The following is a 15,380-nucleotide window of genomic DNA, read 5'->3' on the forward strand; positions in this document are numbered from 1 at the left end:
CCTCCCCCAATTGGCCCAATCCCCCACAGCCTCGTCCTCTTCCCTCCCAAAATTTTAGCCCAAAACCATCACATCTACAAAGCCCATTTCCCTTTCTCTCTTCTCCCAAACATTCACCCCAAATTATCCCTCCATAGGTCTATGTTCCGCCGCCTACTCACTACAATGGCCGAATCCGCTCCCAAGAGACTCAAGACGGACGTCCTCGTCGGCACGCACAACGGCCACTTCCACGCCGACGAGGCCCTCGCCGTGCACATGCTGCGCATGCTCCCCTCGTACCGCGACAGCGCCCTCGTGCGCACGCGCGACCCCAAGACGCTCGAGACGTGCCACACCGTCGTCGATGTCGGTGGTGAATATGATGCTGAGCGGAATCGCTACGACCACCACCAGCGGGGGTTCACCACCACTTTCCCGGGGAAGAACACCAAGCTGTCGTCCGCGGGGCTCGTGTATATGCACTTTGGACGACAGTTGATCGCTCAGAAGCTTAAGGTTGAGGACGAGGCTGCTCCGGACGTTGATCTGCTGTACAACAAGATTTACGAAAACTTCATCGAGGCCGTCGACGCTCACGACAACGGCATCTCACGCTACGACAGAGACGCCCTCACCGCAGCGGGCATCGAGCAGCGCTTCTCCTCCGGCGGCTTCACCCTCGGCGCAATGGTCGGCCGCCTCAACCCCGCCTGGAACGACCCCAAGCCGTCCGACCCAGCAGCAGCCCAACAAGCCGAAGACGAGCTCTTCCTCAAGGCCAGCGCCCGCATCGGCGACGAGTTCGAGCGCACCCTCGACTTCATGACAAACGCCTGGCTGCCCGCCCGCTCCATCGTCCAAACCGCCTTCGACCAGCGCCTCAAGCACGACCCCCAGGGCCGCATCCTCGTCCTCGAGGGCCAGAGCGTCCCCTGGAAGGAACACCTCTACAGCCTCGAAGGCGAGGGCAACCCCTCGGTCCTCTACGTCCTCTACGCGGAGAGCACCCAGCCCGGCGCAAAGTGGCGTATCCAGTGCGTGCCCGAGACCCAGGACAGCTTCACCAGCAGGAAGCCCCTGCCCGAGGCCTGGCGCGGCTTCCGCGACGCTGAGCTGGATGGTGTCGCGGGCGTTGACGGCTGTGTGTTTGTTCATGCTGCGGGCTTCATTGGCGGTAACAAGACGTTTGAGGGTGCCATGGAGATGGCTACCAAGGCGTTGGCGCTGTAAATAGAAAAAGAGGGACTTGGAAAGGATAAAACAAGGATAGGATTGGACTTTAACGACGTTAATGACGAGAAAAAAGCATCATACTCAAAACGGATCCCAAAATATGCCAACTTTGCTTAGATTTTGCCTTGGCCAGCTGGCTACTTTGATAAAAAACAAAAACAGAAAGAAGAAAAACAGTGATATATCGCAATGCATTTCCTTGCCTTAAACGCCGGCCGCTCCAATTCTTCCAGCTTTGTCATATCAGTCGGGGGTTTTGAAACCGTCCGCTCTATCCAGCGCACAACAGTCCCGTTTGCGTATCATGATATGGCGCGAAAACCAAGCGCCGTGTTCCACCTCATGCCATTCGCCTGTCCGTCTCAGCAGACGTGGCCTTTTCGCCATTGTCCGGGTTCAAGTAATCTGCGTCTTCTGCGGCCTCGTACTCCTGTATCAGGTCAGATACTACTTGCCTTGCCTCGTCAAATTCGTCCAGGTTTTCCGAAAAGGGCGCCGTCTTCTTGTAGCCCTCAATAAAGGCATTGCGCTTACGCATGCCGTCGTACTGTTTTAATATTCTCTTGAAGAGCTATACCAACATTTGTCAGCAACCGTGGGAAAGCTTCTAGAAACAGACAAATAGGGGGGAGATAGCAAAAGGGGCAATGTCTAGAGCAACGAACCGTAGCAATGCTCGTATGGTTTGCCAGCATCAACCCGCTCACGCGATGGCTCATGGGCATATAGGGACTCCTCTTCGTCAGCGCCACCTGGATACTGGCAGGTCCCCACGGGATGAATGTGGCCAGCTTTCGCTCTCTGATACGCAGCAAACTCTTGTGCACGTCTGTCGGATCAACCTCTCCCTGAATAACGTTCAAGATGGAAATGTAACAGCTCTTCTTGCCCGGCACCGTTGACACCATGCGGTTCTTTGGCTGTAGCAGTCGTCTCATCACGTCTAGAACCGTCGTCTTGCGGACTGTCTTGGCCTGCTCAACCTGGTCACCGGTGAATGGTGTGTAGGCCGTCATAAGGAAGTGGCATCGCGGCGTCGGTATCAACGAGGCCAAAATGCTAACAAGATCGTTGTGCATGTACCCAGGGTAACGGAGAGTAGTAGTACTTGCAGACATGACAGTTGCGACCTATATTGAACCACATCGTTTAGCCATTCATTCTCTGCAATATGAGTCGTGTGCCGTATATATTGCCGCTACTCACCAGCTGGTTCGTCTGCTGAAACGACGGCTCTTGAACGTGTAGTCTATCTGCTGCAATGTGCGATAGCGCACCGTTGTCAAGGACAACAACCGAGTCGGCGTTCTGTGTCAGCCTCCGCATGGACAGAATGCTATTGTAAGGGTGCACCACGACATCCGGGGCGTTTGTTGTGTTGGGAAAGACGGAATATGTCTGTATGATCTTCTTGGGAAACCGATCGTTGAGCCGCTCAAGGAGGAACGACCCCAGACCTGAGCCAGTACCTCCGGCAATCGAATGCAGCATCATGAAGCCCTGCGTAAATCATACCGTTCCAATTAGCATGCGATGGATAAATGGGAACGGCTAAAGAGGTTCTTACCTCTAGCGAATCACTGCCATCGGCCTCTCGGTCAATCATCTCCATGACATCCTCATAAACCGCCTCACCGCTCTGATATCCATCACCCCAGTTATTCGCTGCACCCATTCCATTCTTCCCCACGTAAAAGTTTTCCGGGTTGTAAATGTTTCGGTACGGACCCGTCTGGATGCTGTTCAACACCTGCCAACAAAACCACACATATTAGCACTCTTGCTCCCTTTCCCAGTATTGTTGTATCGCGAAGAGATAGAGAAGGAGGCAGGGCAAACATACTCGGGGTTCTAAATCAATCAGAATCGCCCTGGGGATATATCGCGTATCGTCGCTCTGGTAGTAAAACACATCCTTGCGATCGCCGCCCTCCGTCGCAAAGTCCTCCAGGTTGCCATCCTGGCTAATTCCATGCTCCTGGCAAAGCTGCTGCCAGAACTGACTTCCAACTATACAAGAGAAAAGGAGTAAAACACCCCCCACCGGTCAGTAAAAAGTAAACATCAACAACTATCATCACATCGCATTCCCTAGACAAATACACCCCGCGATACGGTAAACAAACAAAAGGAGGGAGGCCTGAAGCGCATGACACTCACTGCTGTTGCCGCATTGTCCAGCTTGGATGGTGATGATCTCGCTAGGATGAGAAATACGTCAGCGCAGTTCATCAAACGACATGTTTTCTCCCAGGGCATTCGAAAGGCCGTACCGTGGCATCGCTGTTGGCGTTGGGCTGCAAGCTCTCGACGGGAGCTGTGGTGTAGGAGGTTTAGTTGCGGTTATACCAGAGCCAGCGAGCTACAGACGCGCCACGCGCATTTGGCAGCGCTCAAGGTACCGCTATCGATAGCGACTCCCCGCCCCCACAGACGAGAGATGGCTTGTTCTACACGGGACTCTACAACTTCATAATGAAGCATTTACATCGTTTATAATACAAAACAAATACTTCATCATTAAAGATCATCACAGCTATTCAAATAAATGTTGCACTGCAAACGCTTGACTTTTGGTAATTCTTCTACAGAAGCATCTTCACCTCTCCAACCAGCACAGCAGCACCCCCAAATTAAAGTACAGAAATGTTATTACAGAACCATGATGGTGATAAGGGGGCAGAGGGAAATCATCACAATCAAAAAGGCTTGATTGCTCCGTGGGATATATAGAGTTTCATTCTTTCACAGAACCCAGCCAAAAATCAAAACCAAAGTGCATCCAGCTTTAATGCTTTCTAACGCCCGCAATGCTAAAAAAGGACAACCCCCACGAGCTCCCCCATCCCTCCGTTTCTTGATGAACAGCCCGGTCGTAAAATACATGATGTTCCTCCACATTATTTCTTGTTTAACGCCTTGTGCGTCTCCAACGATTCAGCCAACGCCTTGGCCATGTCTTTTGTCTTCACCTGGATCATCCAGGTCTCGAGGCCGTCACCCGTTTCATTCGACGTAGTCATTTTCACATACTTTTCATCCGCCTTGTACGATAAATCTGGCAGTACAGAGCGGTTCATCGCGACGTTGCCTCTGGGCTCTGCTCGCAAGAGCAGACGCACATTGTTGGTTTCCTTGTGCTTCAATAGGCGCAGGGATCCAACACCCTTGGTAGCCCAGGGGCTCTTGGACTTCTTCTCCTCACTCTCGGACGCTTCCCCGGCAGGGACAAACTTCAGCACCTTTGCGCGAACCTCGTGTAGGACTTCTTCATCCTTCTCAACGCCTTCGGTCAGGCTGATCTGCTCATGCTTCTCGCCCTCCTCGTCGTTGTTTTCAGCAGCGCTGGTGTTCGTCTTCAGTTGGGCCGATGGTTCCGGCGTCCCGCCAGCTGGTGTGGTTGCCAAGCTAGAGCCTCCCCCGAGGTTGAATGGAGAGTCTAGACCCGACGCTTTAGCGGGGCGATTTTCCGGTGCGGAAAAGGTGACTTACTTGTCCCGGTGGTCGAGGATCCACCGGCTGGCGGCGCGAGGTTGAACCCGGAGGAAGGCTGGCTGCTTGCTCCAAAGGAGAACATGGAAGTCGATGGTTGACTTGAAGGCCCCGTGGCAGTGAAAGATGGCACGCTGGGAGTCGTGGCCGAGGCGCCGCCAAACAAGGGCGTTGATGCTTGAGAGGGCTGACTTCCGGTGCCGTTGCCAAACTGGAACATTCCAGAGCCGCCAGAGCTACCAGATCCTCCTCCTGGCTGAGCGGAAGAACCAAAGGAGAACACGGGTGCGGGAGCTGATGCCGGAGCCGGGGCTCCCCCAGTGTTGCCAGATGAGAAAGGGTTGTTGAAGCTGCCTGTAGAGGCGGGTGCTGCTGCTCCAGATCCAAAGTTGAAGTTGAAGCTGCCACCGTTGCTGTCTCCAGATCCCGATTGGGCACTTGAAGGAGTGGCGCCAAAGAGAGGAGCCGGAGTAGGCGCAGAAGGCGCAGGGGTACCAAACAAGTTTGACGAACCTGAGCTTGCGCCAGTTGAGCCGAAGCTGAACACCGGAGGAGGGGCCGAAGTATCAGTGCCGAGACCAAACTGCTTCTTAGCAGGTGATGCCGCATCCTGTTTCATCGGACTTCCAGCGAACAAGCCGGAAGATGCCGCAGGAGGGGACTTTGGAGCACCAAACAGGGATTTGGCAGCGGCCTGAGAAGTTTCAGTGGGTTTGGGGCCTGCGGACGTGCCAAAGCTAAACAGAGGCGCAGACGCGGGCTGAGTTGTGGCAGAGGGGGAAGGATCCTTCTTAGAGGGCACAGAGCTTGAGGCGCCGAAAAGGGAAGTTGTTGGGGCCGATGAAGCAGCGCCAAACAAGTTGGTGGTAGTGGGAGCGGGCGTTGACTGGTCAGGCTCAGAAGTGAAACTGGAATTGGCGGATCCAAACAGGTTGGTTGATGTAGATGCAGGGGCTGCAGTACCAAACAAGTTGGACGACATAGCGGGAGCGGTCGTTGCAGGAGGAGCTGAAGACGCAGTGCCAAAGAGGCTGGTAGCGGGGGCGGGAGCGGCAGCGGGAGCAGGCGTCTCTGCCGGCTTGATGCCGAAGAGAGCTGCAGATGCGCCGGTCAGGGGAGTCGCATTTGCGTCGGAAGTACCAAACAGGCCGTTGCCCTTGGGCTTCTCACTCTCCTTCTTGGGAGCAAAGAGAGCGGAGGTAGGCGCCGAAGGGATTGATGTCTTGACATCACCAAACAGCTTAGAGGTTGCATCAGAGCTTCCAATAGCGCCAAAGAGACTGGTAGTGGTCGCTGCGGGCTTGGCGGGCTCGGCTGCAGCGGGCTTGAAACCAAACAGCGGAGCGGCGGTGGTGCTGGGTAGAGCAGCCACCTTGGGTTCAGAAAACAGCTTCTTGGCAGGCTGGGAGTCGTTTTCCTTATCAGACTCTCCGCCAGTCACGTCAGTCTCTGAAAGAGGAGTGTTGGCCTTGGAGCTCTGGTCTTGCTTAGACACGCCGAAGATGTTGGATGGTGCGGTGCTCTTTGGTGCGAAGATGGAGCCAGCGGGAGCAGAGGCTGGTTTACCAAAGAGCGAGCCGTTCTGAGTAGTAGAAGGAGCAGCAGCAGGCGCAAACTTGAGGGGGGTGCTGGTGGGATTCCAGGTCTGGTTCAAGGATGATGCTGGGGCCTTGGGGATGACCTCCTCTGCATTCTCATCAGCCCGAACGGGCTGTCCATCTTGACCCTTGGTAATGCGCTCGAACAGGCTGCGTCCCGGAGTGCTCTCGCGGGTACCTGCAGCACTAGAGACACCAGTGCCAAAGGCAGTTGATGGCTTAGTGTTAAACAGGTTGGATCCAACTTGAGGCGAAGCGTCACTAGCACCGCTGGGTTCGTCGCTCTGACCGGCTTCCTGGCTTTCTTCGACTTCTTCGTCATTGTCAGACTCGCTTTCGCTCTCAGCATCAGCCTCAATTCCGCTGTTCTTGGCAGAGCTAGCATCAGAAAGGTAGCCAAAGATGTTGCCGTTGCTGACGCCGTTGGCCGGGGGCTTCAAGCTAGTGAAAACTGAGCGAGAAAGTCTGCCGTTGGCAGCATTCTTCTCAACTGCCTTGACGGGGACGGGGCTTGCAGCCGGCTTGTTGGCAATCTTCTCAAAGAGCGACTTGGCGGAAGAAGAAGGCGTCTTTTGCAGCTTGGCGGGTGACTCTTCGGTGATGGTGGCTTTTCTCTTATTCTTCATAGGAGCTGGGGTAGCGGCAGTAGGCTCGTCTTCTTCATCTCTGACGGTGGCCCTTCGCTTAACCGCCGAGGCCACATTCTCAGTAGCATCAACAGTCTCCTTTGACAAGTTGTCATCAGCCTTGCGCTTCTTGGCAGTCGCTGGTTTGCTTGGCGTGCCGTCCAGAGCCTCGGCTGCCTCCTCGTCTGCCTCTTCCACGGGATCGGGCAAGCCGTGCTCTCGTCGCCATCTCTTGAGAACTTCCTTTGATGGCTTGACGCTCTGGAACTCGTAAAGTCCATATCGGAGCAGGATGATAGACCGACTCTTTTCGAACTCTTTGGCAAAGTTCATGATGTTGAGCTTCCAGCTCTTCTTGGTGAAGATCTCGTTGGCGGCATATTTCAGTCGACGTAGATCGAGAATGCAGAAGAACTGGCGACGCTGCTCGTCGTCGAGGTTTGGAGGGCAGAGATGAGCCAAGAACTGATCGGCGTAGATGGATCCCTTAGAATTCCAGTCCTTTGGAACCTTGTTCGCCAGGACTTCGCCAGTCAGCTCTGGAGGAGGCGATGAGATTCGCATGTTGAACAGCTCCTTGTCTGACGAGTTAGCAGCCAAGCCGCGCGGCGTCGCGCGAGCAGTGTTCTCGCGATAAACGCGATTTGACATGGGCGTCACGCCAGGAGCAAAAACCTTCTTCATCGTGCTCTGGGGCAGATTGGTGGGAGAGAAGGTGGTGCTTGTCGGAGGGCTCTCGACCGCTGTTGCTCTGAAGAGGTTGTTGCGTGACGAGGACACAGGGTCCTGGTTCATCGTCTCATCGCGCGTAATCAGCAGCTTGCGCGATGAAGCCGCAGACGTTGACAGGCGCTTGTTGGCATAGGGCGTCGCGACGTAAGTGCGCTTCGCAAAGGGCAGAGGAGGACGTGACTTGGGAGTGCCGTTGGCAACATCCGCGCCGTCGTATTCGCCGGGGAGGGCGAAGGTCACCATGGCGGCGACAGTAGAGAGATGATGATGGGGAGGGGAGATGGGAAAAAGAGGACAACGGTGGAGTAGTTAGCGACGAGGCGCGATGGTAATATATGTGCTGCGTCGCGTCAGGGTAGGTGGATGAAAACGGCCTAAGGGGACAAAAGCGGGAGTCCACAGAGGCAGAAGTGGGAGGCGAAAAAAAAAAGAAAAAAAATAAAAATAACACGCCGTCAAAGGGCCAAGCACTCGCAGCGAGCACAAAGCGATTCACCGCAAGAAAAGAGAGAGTGCGGCAAACGAGCAAATAAAATCAGGGGCTCATCAACGGTCGTCGCGATGCAGCGCTGATGCAAGTTGGTGGCATCCAGCCCTGGCCGTTGCTGAGAGTTGACACGACAACCCGCGACGGTGTTTGAAAAAGTCGAGTCGAGTGATGGCCCGCAGCTTGTTTTGGCGGCACCTGCGCAGAGAGAGGGAAAAAACGAGGGACGAGCAGCGCGGCCGGCAAGGGGTTATACCTTAGGTTATAGATAGCGGGCACGTACGAGTACAGGGATGAGGGAGCAGGTTTAGGGGCCCGCTTTTCTGCGCCCCTCTTCGCTCCAGGTTATGCCAGGTTATGTGAGGTTATGCCTGAGGCGAAAAGAAACCAGAGGCAGGACACCGGCCTTATTGTAACAACTTGCCTTAGGTAAGCCGGCGCTTCCAGCAGCTGTCAGTTGATGGCTGCTGCTGCACGCAGGTGATCTGGTGACTGCCGCGGCTGAGGTCACTGCTACCGCGGCGCTACCAACCGGACATGCCAGGCCAAGGCAGCACACCATCGCTGCTGCAGCTCCCGGGCGTGCCTTTGCCCATTAACGTCACCATGTCAGAATTTTTTGCACTCACACGTCGCTGCTCCAGCCAATCACGCCGCCCGACTGCGAGGACGGATCACAAGTACTCATTTGGTACCCCGTACCGAGCACCACCCACCCAGCTGTGAAAAAAGAAAAAAAAAAACAGGCAAAGACGCCTAACAAGGGCGACCTCACATCACGAGAGGGCGTGGGAGCGGAGGCCAAGGAAAAAAGAAAGGAAAAGGGAAAAAAGAAAAAGAGGGAAAATTAAAGCAGGAAAAAAAAACCAAAGTAAACCAATACTGGTAGTTAATAATAACAGTCAATAATAGCGTCCTATTCCTAATCAAATCCTACAATTACTAGATGGAAATCAAACGAGAGTGGTGCCAGACTCGTCCCGCAGGCCGACAGTAGAACTCAGGCCATGGTGACTGCCAGCGAAAAAGAATCCCAAAGTTAAGAGGGGATGGAGAAAAGTACAGTACTGTTACCCGTTTGGTAGGGAAGAAGGAAAAGAAATGCACGCCAAAGATCCCAGATTCCGTTACAAAATTTCTTGCTCATAAAACACACATCCCCTACTTCCTCAGCTTCTTGTTCTCGCGATCCTCTAGATATTCTTCATCGGAGGCATCCAAGATGTCATACTCTTCGTCGGTCATGAAGCCGTCGTCGGATCCATCCCACTCGTACTCCTCAGTCTGAGCATCGGTCTCGGGGGCTCCAGAGACGGACTCGGCCTGCATCTCTGCGTGCATGCTAGAGTGAGGTGACTCCTTGTCAAGCTTAGGGAAGATCATGACGCTGCCGGTCTGGGCATCCTCTTCCTTCTTGGGCTCCTCAACCGTGGTCGCCGGTAGGACCTCAGCAGGCGGCATGCGCACACTGACGTCGCACCAGAGGCGGTGGCCGAACTTGAATCCCTCAGGCGTAGTCAGACGCCAGTAAGAGATGATCTGGCCAGCGCGGGCGGGAGTGCGGAGCAGCACGGTGAAGGGGAACTCGCTGCCGGGGGCAAGCGGGGCGTAGCAGACTGTCGACTCTGATGCCGACACAAGCTCCGAGATGCCAGCAGGGTGGGCAGAGTCAACGTGGCCCATGTAGTCGCCGCCAACAAACTTGACGGAGCATCCAGCAGGCCAGGTAGCGGTACCCTCGTTGCGAAGCACCCATGTCTGTTCAAAGACGTGGTTGGGTGGCATGATTGTGCCATCAGAGACGGAGTCGCGAATGAAGACGGCCCGGAGATCGTGCTCATTGACTGATGGGACGGGCTCAGCAGCCTTTTCCTCCTCAACCTCCTCCTTGATTTCAGGGGTAGGCTCCTCCTTGACCTCGACCTCCTTGGTCTCAGCCTCAACCTCGGGCTCTTGCTTAACCTCGACATTTTCAGTCTCAGGCTCCTCAGGCTTGGCATCAATCACGGTTGGCTCGGGAATGACGGCCTGGATAGGGCTCAAGGTCGGAACCTCGGAAGGCTTGGAGGCATTCTTGGCGCGGTCACCCATAGGAGGCATGCGCTTTCCATCCTGGTGCTCGCCAGTGGTGGTAACACTGACGTGGCGAACAGGAGTCTTGAACTTGATGAGAGGGTGGGTCTTGTTGTGGTCATTGGCAGGGTTGGCCTCGCAGCTTGCGCAGAAATCAAGGTCGTGGCAGACTGCGCACTTGTAGCGCACGCCTCTAATGTAGGTAGGATAGCCCTGGGTGTTGGAGCACAGGGGGCCATCACAGCAGATACCCATGTGCACCGGCTGAGCAGCCGCACAGGCATGGAGGTCTGCCAGAGGCTCATAGATGGGCGCGAAGCGGTGGTTGGCATGGACAAACGCAGCGTTGGGGATGCAGTCGGAGCAGTAATCCCAGTCTGGGCAGTCGAGGCACTTGTGGCGGACACCAGTGATGTACTTGTCACAGCCGTCACAGATGGCGTGGTGCGCCTGGTTGCGGCCAGCGCCCATCTTCACAGTAATGTGATCTGGCATCTTGGTGCCTGCAACAGCAGGAACAAAGGCATGCTTGGGGTGGTGGCCATGGGCATCCTTGCCGAAGCATGCTTGGCAGAGGTCAAAGTCCTCACAAGATGTGCAGTGGAGGAACTCCCATTCGGGAAGTTCTGTAAATCATTGATTAGTTTGGCATATTTCATGGATGTAAGGAGATGCGTTCAAACATACCTTGGACACAGCAGTTGCATGTTCGCATGGTGCCCATGCAGGACCACCTCGGAACTGGAGGGGCACCCACGAACGATGGGTGAATAGGAACGAAGAAGGGAAGATCATTCATGGCATCCGGCGACGCCTGGAGAGCGGGTTGCTCCGAGGCCTTCTCAGGGCGGGAAATCTTGAGAGTCTCCTTCTCTTCCTTCTCGACGTTCTCAATTGATGGGATAATAGAGGCCTCCTGAACGGGGCTCTCGGTCTGCTTCTTGGTTTGGGCCTTGGGCTCAATTCTTTCGGTGCTGCTGGCGATGAGCTGGCCGTCAATCATGGTCCGCTTAATGAGCCAGTGGTTGTCGTCATAGCAACTGACGGCCTGGTCAACGCAAGCCTGGCAGAGGTCGAAGTCGCCGTCATCGCAGGTCTGGCAGTGATAGTGCACGTCTGAAACAGTCTTTTCACAGTTGTTGCAGCAGACGGCGAATGGGGCGGGAGCAATGACATGGTGTGACTGCGCGGCGGGAGCACAGTAGTCCTCGAACGATGAGTATATTGATTGAGGGTCGAAGGGAGCAGACTGAGCGAAGTTTGCTGGTTGCTTCTGAGTAGCAGCCTCAGTCTCCTCCTCCACCTTGGTCACCTCAGGTGTATCGAGCTGGATAGAAGAAGAGGTTCGTAGGGGCAATTCAACTCCGGAGAGCAAGGTGATTGAAGACGGGGCCGCAGAAGGCACCGACATCTCTGTGGCAGGTTCAGCCGTTGACGATGATTCCTCGCTCTCGGTAGGAGTAATCTTTTCGGTAGACTCGTAGGGCTCTGCTACGGACGCCTCGGGCTCGTCCTCCACTGTGACCGGCTTTGGTGTAGTCTTTGGCTGCAGGTCGGGAATAAACACGCGCAGTTTCAACTTTGACTTGGCTTTGGCGGCTCTATACAGTTGCTTGTAGACCGGCGCGTTACTAGAGTCGAGAACAACAAAGGCGCTGGCAGAGTCGGAGTAGCGTTCGATGATGACCTGGGTCTCAAGTGGTATGTGGAGGAAGTGTCGGATCTGGACAGAAGTGTCAGCATTTATCAAATATGTCTGTAAGACTCAAATGAGGCACCCAATGCATGGCATGGTTGCGTTGTCGAAAAAAATTACGATGATTGGGCAAGTATAAACGATGAAAGATTGATGGAAGCACGTACGTTGGCTTCGAGAATATTAGGCACCATGTCGCGCAGCGGCATCTTGACGCGGCGAGTGGTATTCTCGAAGGTCACCTTGAGGGTGACCATGGTCTCCGGAACAAGCTGGGGGGCAGAAGCCATGATGGGCAGCCTGTCGTGGTGACGATGCTGTGTTAGCAAGATGCAGCACAATGAGGACGGTGACGAAGCGGTGGGCGACCGGGAGAGGCGACTCACGCGATAACAACTTTCCCCCGTTGATGGATGCTATCGAGAGCTGGCGGCTCAGGTATATAAACACGGGCGATAAAGGACAGATGGCAATATTGAAGGCAATGTGAGGCGATGTGATGCTTTTTGTGTGGAGAAGGAAATGGGAGTTGGTTGAAGAAGAGAGAAGGAAGAGGAGAGATGACGATTGCGTGGTTGGGAGAGAAGCAGAAGCTCCAGACGCCAGGCTGACTGGGGTAGGCGAGCCGGAAACTGGAGAGTTTAACGCAAGTACCAGATACTTGAGATAGGTACTTTGCGGCTACATGACTGTGCAGTGACGCAGACCCGGCTCTGGCACTGGCACACCGACAGGGAGGCGATGAGGCAACATTGATTTGAACTTTAGCGGTGGGACCACGGCGAGTCACGGCGAAGAGCACAGCGACCGGAGCACTCAGCCAGCTTGGCGGCCATTGAGCACTCAGGTACCGCGACGGTAGTAGGTACAGTACCCGCAAGCATCTGAGGTGCAGCAGCACTGAGCGCTGATGCAGCGGGTGCTCAGTGGGCCGTGTCAGTGGATGTGACTAGCTCCAGGACGTCACAGTGCGGGCAACGACAAATGCGGAGAAGGTCGGCGCGTAAGCTGCAGCGGACACACGGTGCATTACGCACCTGGATTTACTGTCTGCGCCCTGGAGGGTTCAATGGCGGAATGAATCCCTGCCCTGCCCCGAGCTGGGGGACTGCAAGAGGTGGACTCATGGCGGCCAATGGCGACATGGGGCGAAGGAATTCCAGCACCAAGGCGGTCAAGCGCAGATTGCACGATGCACGATAACGCCAGGAAGAAGAAGAGCAGCCGGGTGGCCAAAAGATGGAAATGATGCCTGTCCTGTCTCAGAGCGCAGCATCACATGTGTGCCGCCTCGGAGGGCCTCGCATCCTTTGACCTCTCTGGTACTGGTATCAAAATCAAAATCAAAAATCAAATCCAGTGGCTGTCATTTGCTGCAAACTTTGGGTAACGTTGGTGTCGCCAGAGACAAAGACGGCTTCAGCCTACGGTATCCTCGGCCCATCCATTCCCAAGCCCCGAGCTATGCTATGTACAGACTACGCAGGCTGCCACTGGGCAATGAGACCGATAGCAGGCAACTCAAAATCTCATGGAAGCAGACCAGACGTCAAACTCTCTCTGATCATGGGGCTAACTTCATTTCTTGCTGTTGGCCACTGCCAGAGCCAATGGCGCTGCCACTGCAGCTTAGCTGGCTCCGGATGCCTGGACGGCTCGCCACTCCCACAAGCAATTGGCTGCGGATGAGGCGAGGAGACGGGACACAAAAAAAGCCCAGGCTGCAGAGGAGCCACGCCAGCTTCTCTCCCTCGCACCTCGTCCCATCCATCCACACTGTCCTCGCACTCTACTACTCGAGCATCCCTTGCCTTGGCGACCGGCCGACCCCTCTCAGGCGACGGCGACTACGTGGTGCTATTACCAGCCAGCTGCGACCATCCCAAAGACAGCGGATAAGGTTGTGTTAGTGAAGCTGGTCCCGGTTTCAGGGCTTGCCGATTCATGCTCGATCGGCCGCCACGGCATCTCGTAGGCAGGCTTGTGCAAAGGCCGATTACGACACTTTGGGGGCCTTTGGACTTGCAGCTCGCTCGGGAAAACAAGAGCAAGATCCCATGGTACGGCGTCGTGGCGGCGTAGATTGCCTGACGCTCCAAAGTCAAAGTAAGATGTAATAACACGAAGGCAGACAAACACCACAAACTGCAGCCATCCCGAGACCCGATGCTACTGTACGTGCCTCGTTCGGTGAGTTCTGATCAGGTACTTTGCCTGCCAAAGTACCCGATACTTGCGGTGCTTCTGCTCTTATATAATACCCGAACTACTATGTAATACTAGGACTCGTAGTAATAATGCCCGGGCCTGTCGCCATAGCGCGATACGAGTACGTGAAGCAATTGGATCGATGCGAGCTCTGCCTGTCTGGCTCCGCTCGGTGCGCGTGATGTGCCGAATGCGGCAACATATCGTGTCACCGAGCCGAGCATGTCGGAGCATCCCAACCAGGCTCCAGCATTGATTGGTGGTCATTGGGAGGGACACGACAGGCCGTGGATTGCACAGACGAGCAGCTCTCGATGGATTACTCGTACTTTCTCAGCACAAAGGACTGCCTAACTAGATGGCTACAACAGGCTCCAATTCACACGCGCTCCCGTCTGAGAGCGAAGCCACATACACACCATCATTCTTGGTGAGAGACGTCTGAATTTATGACTATCTCTTCTTTGCTCTTCTTTTCTGTGGAGCTCTCTGAGCAGTCCAAAGTTACCACCAAGGTTTCCATGGCTTCAACGCAATGTCTCACTTTAGCCTTTGAAGCCAAGTATCAATGCGGTACGTGAGATTGCTAGCTCGATGCGCCCTGCCCGAAGCTTGGTGCTACCGCTTCTCTCTTCTCTTTTTTGCTTCTTCTACATACCTGATGCTACTCATGTAATCTGCCGGCTCATCCCTTGCATTGTCATCACCACTCGTTAAAATCTTAGTAGACGCCTATTACACTCCCTTGCGTCTTGCTCTTCCTGTCTGTCAGCAGGCGCTTTACGTAGTACCACAAAGTGCATTCAACCTCATAGATGGGAAGAAATCTCTACTTTGGCTTGTATACTTTACTAAACCCCGGCACTCATCGGGTGAGAGAGGCCGGGGTGAATCAAGACTGCATACCTCTTATTGTATATTAGTCCGTGCTCCCTAGGTATAATTCATGCGCAGGCTGCTATTTCTCAAGGCCAGATTCGACCTGCTATCAACCGTGTCCTTAGCTATCACATGGAAAAAGGCTTTTAAAGAACATCATTTCCCTCTATATTCTAGGCGTCAGGGATACACCAAGGCATGTCCACGCCATGACAATTGTAGAGATTCGGCCATACTCCAGCCTGCGGACCGTTCGGGAGGACTCCAATTGTAGGCAACGTTATTATCGAGTCCGCCTAACAAACCTCGCAGCCTAACAACATTCACTTTATCAGTACCCCAATGATGAAAAATTACAGCCGCATTTGTTAAAG

The 15,380-nt window shown here is 54.6% G+C and overlaps 4 protein-coding genes across 4 annotated transcripts; 1 reads left to right on the plus strand and 3 right to left on the minus strand.

Moving 5' to 3' along the window:
- Positions 1 to 58: 58 nt before the first annotated feature.
- Positions 59 to 1,407, plus strand: V8C40DRAFT_246417 (metal-dependent protein hydrolase). The gene has a single exon (XM_083216107.1). The coding sequence runs from the start codon at positions 142 to 144 to the stop codon at positions 1,210 to 1,212; it is 1,071 nt and encodes a 356-aa protein (XP_083072477.1). The 5' UTR covers positions 59 to 141; the 3' UTR covers positions 1,213 to 1,407.
- On the minus strand, positions 1,249 to 3,548 carry V8C40DRAFT_246420 (gamma-tubulin). Its single transcript, XM_083216108.1, has 7 exons — positions 3,489 to 3,548; positions 3,376 to 3,416; positions 3,059 to 3,225; positions 2,783 to 2,965; positions 2,422 to 2,715; positions 1,881 to 2,345; positions 1,249 to 1,786 (listed from the first exon to the last, which is right to left on the minus strand). Exons 1-7 carry the CDS (start codon positions 3,494 to 3,496, stop codon positions 1,556 to 1,558), a joined length of 1,389 nt encoding a protein of 462 aa, XP_083072478.1. The 5' UTR covers positions 3,497 to 3,548; the 3' UTR covers positions 1,249 to 1,555.
- A 220-nt stretch (positions 3,549 to 3,768) lies between these two features.
- V8C40DRAFT_246424 (uncharacterized protein) lies at positions 3,769 to 8,349 on the minus strand. Its single transcript, XM_083216109.1, has 2 exons — positions 4,708 to 8,349; positions 3,769 to 4,654 (listed from the first exon to the last, which is right to left on the minus strand). The coding sequence occupies exons 1-2, from the start codon at positions 7,904 to 7,906 to the stop codon at positions 4,116 to 4,118; spliced, it is 3,738 nt and encodes a 1,245-aa protein (XP_083072479.1). The 5' UTR covers positions 7,907 to 8,349; the 3' UTR covers positions 3,769 to 4,115.
- A 687-nt stretch (positions 8,350 to 9,036) lies between these two features.
- Positions 9,037 to 12,485, minus strand: V8C40DRAFT_246426 (uncharacterized protein). The gene is made up of 3 exons (XM_083216110.1): positions 12,087 to 12,485; positions 10,911 to 11,946; positions 9,037 to 10,849 (listed from the first exon to the last, which is right to left on the minus strand). The coding sequence occupies exons 1-3, from the start codon at positions 12,207 to 12,209 to the stop codon at positions 9,312 to 9,314; spliced, it is 2,697 nt and encodes an 898-aa protein (XP_083072480.1). The 5' UTR covers positions 12,210 to 12,485; the 3' UTR covers positions 9,037 to 9,311.
- Positions 12,486 to 15,380: the final 2,895 nt, after the last annotated feature.

The sequence above is a fragment of the Trichoderma camerunense genome (genome assembly GCF_050948025.1).
Source record: "Trichoderma camerunense strain CBS 138272 chromosome Unknown V8C40scaffold_10, whole genome shotgun sequence".
NCBI classification, from domain to species: Eukaryota; Fungi; Ascomycota; class Sordariomycetes; order Hypocreales; family Hypocreaceae; genus Trichoderma; species Trichoderma camerunense.

Bases quoted from the DNA above. Each gene is read 5' to 3' on its own strand.
- V8C40DRAFT_246417 (XM_083216107.1), top strand. From the start codon at position 142: ATGTTCCGCCGCCTACTCACTACAATGGCCGAATCCGCTCCCAAGAGA.
- V8C40DRAFT_246420 (XM_083216108.1), bottom strand. The intron at 3,226-3,375 runs GTGAGTGTCATG...TCTCTTGTATAG, and splicing joins TGGACAATGCGGCAACAGCA to TTGGAAGTCAGTTCTGGCAG. The intron at 1,787-1,880 runs GTTCGTTGCTCT...ATGTTGGTATAG, and splicing joins ACCATACGAGCATTGCTACG to CTCTTCAAGAGAATATTAAA.
- V8C40DRAFT_246424 (XM_083216109.1), bottom strand. From the start codon at position 7,906: ATGGTGACCTTCGCCCTCCCCGGCGAATACGACGGCGCGGATGTTGCC. The intron at 4,655-4,707 runs GTAAGTCACCTT...CGTCGGGTCTAG, and splicing joins ATCCTCGACCACCGGGACAA to ACTCTCCATTCAACCTCGGG.
- V8C40DRAFT_246426 (XM_083216110.1), bottom strand. From the start codon at position 12,209: ATGGCTTCTGCCCCCCAGCTTGTTCCGGAGACCATGGTCACCCTCAAG. The intron at 11,947-12,086 runs GTACGTGCTTCC...ACTTCTGTCCAG, and splicing joins CTAATATTCTCGAAGCCAAC to ATCCGACACTTCCTCCACAT. The intron at 10,850-10,910 runs GTATGTTTGAAC...AATGATTTACAG, and splicing joins ATGCAACTGCTGTGTCCAAG to AACTTCCCGAATGGGAGTTC.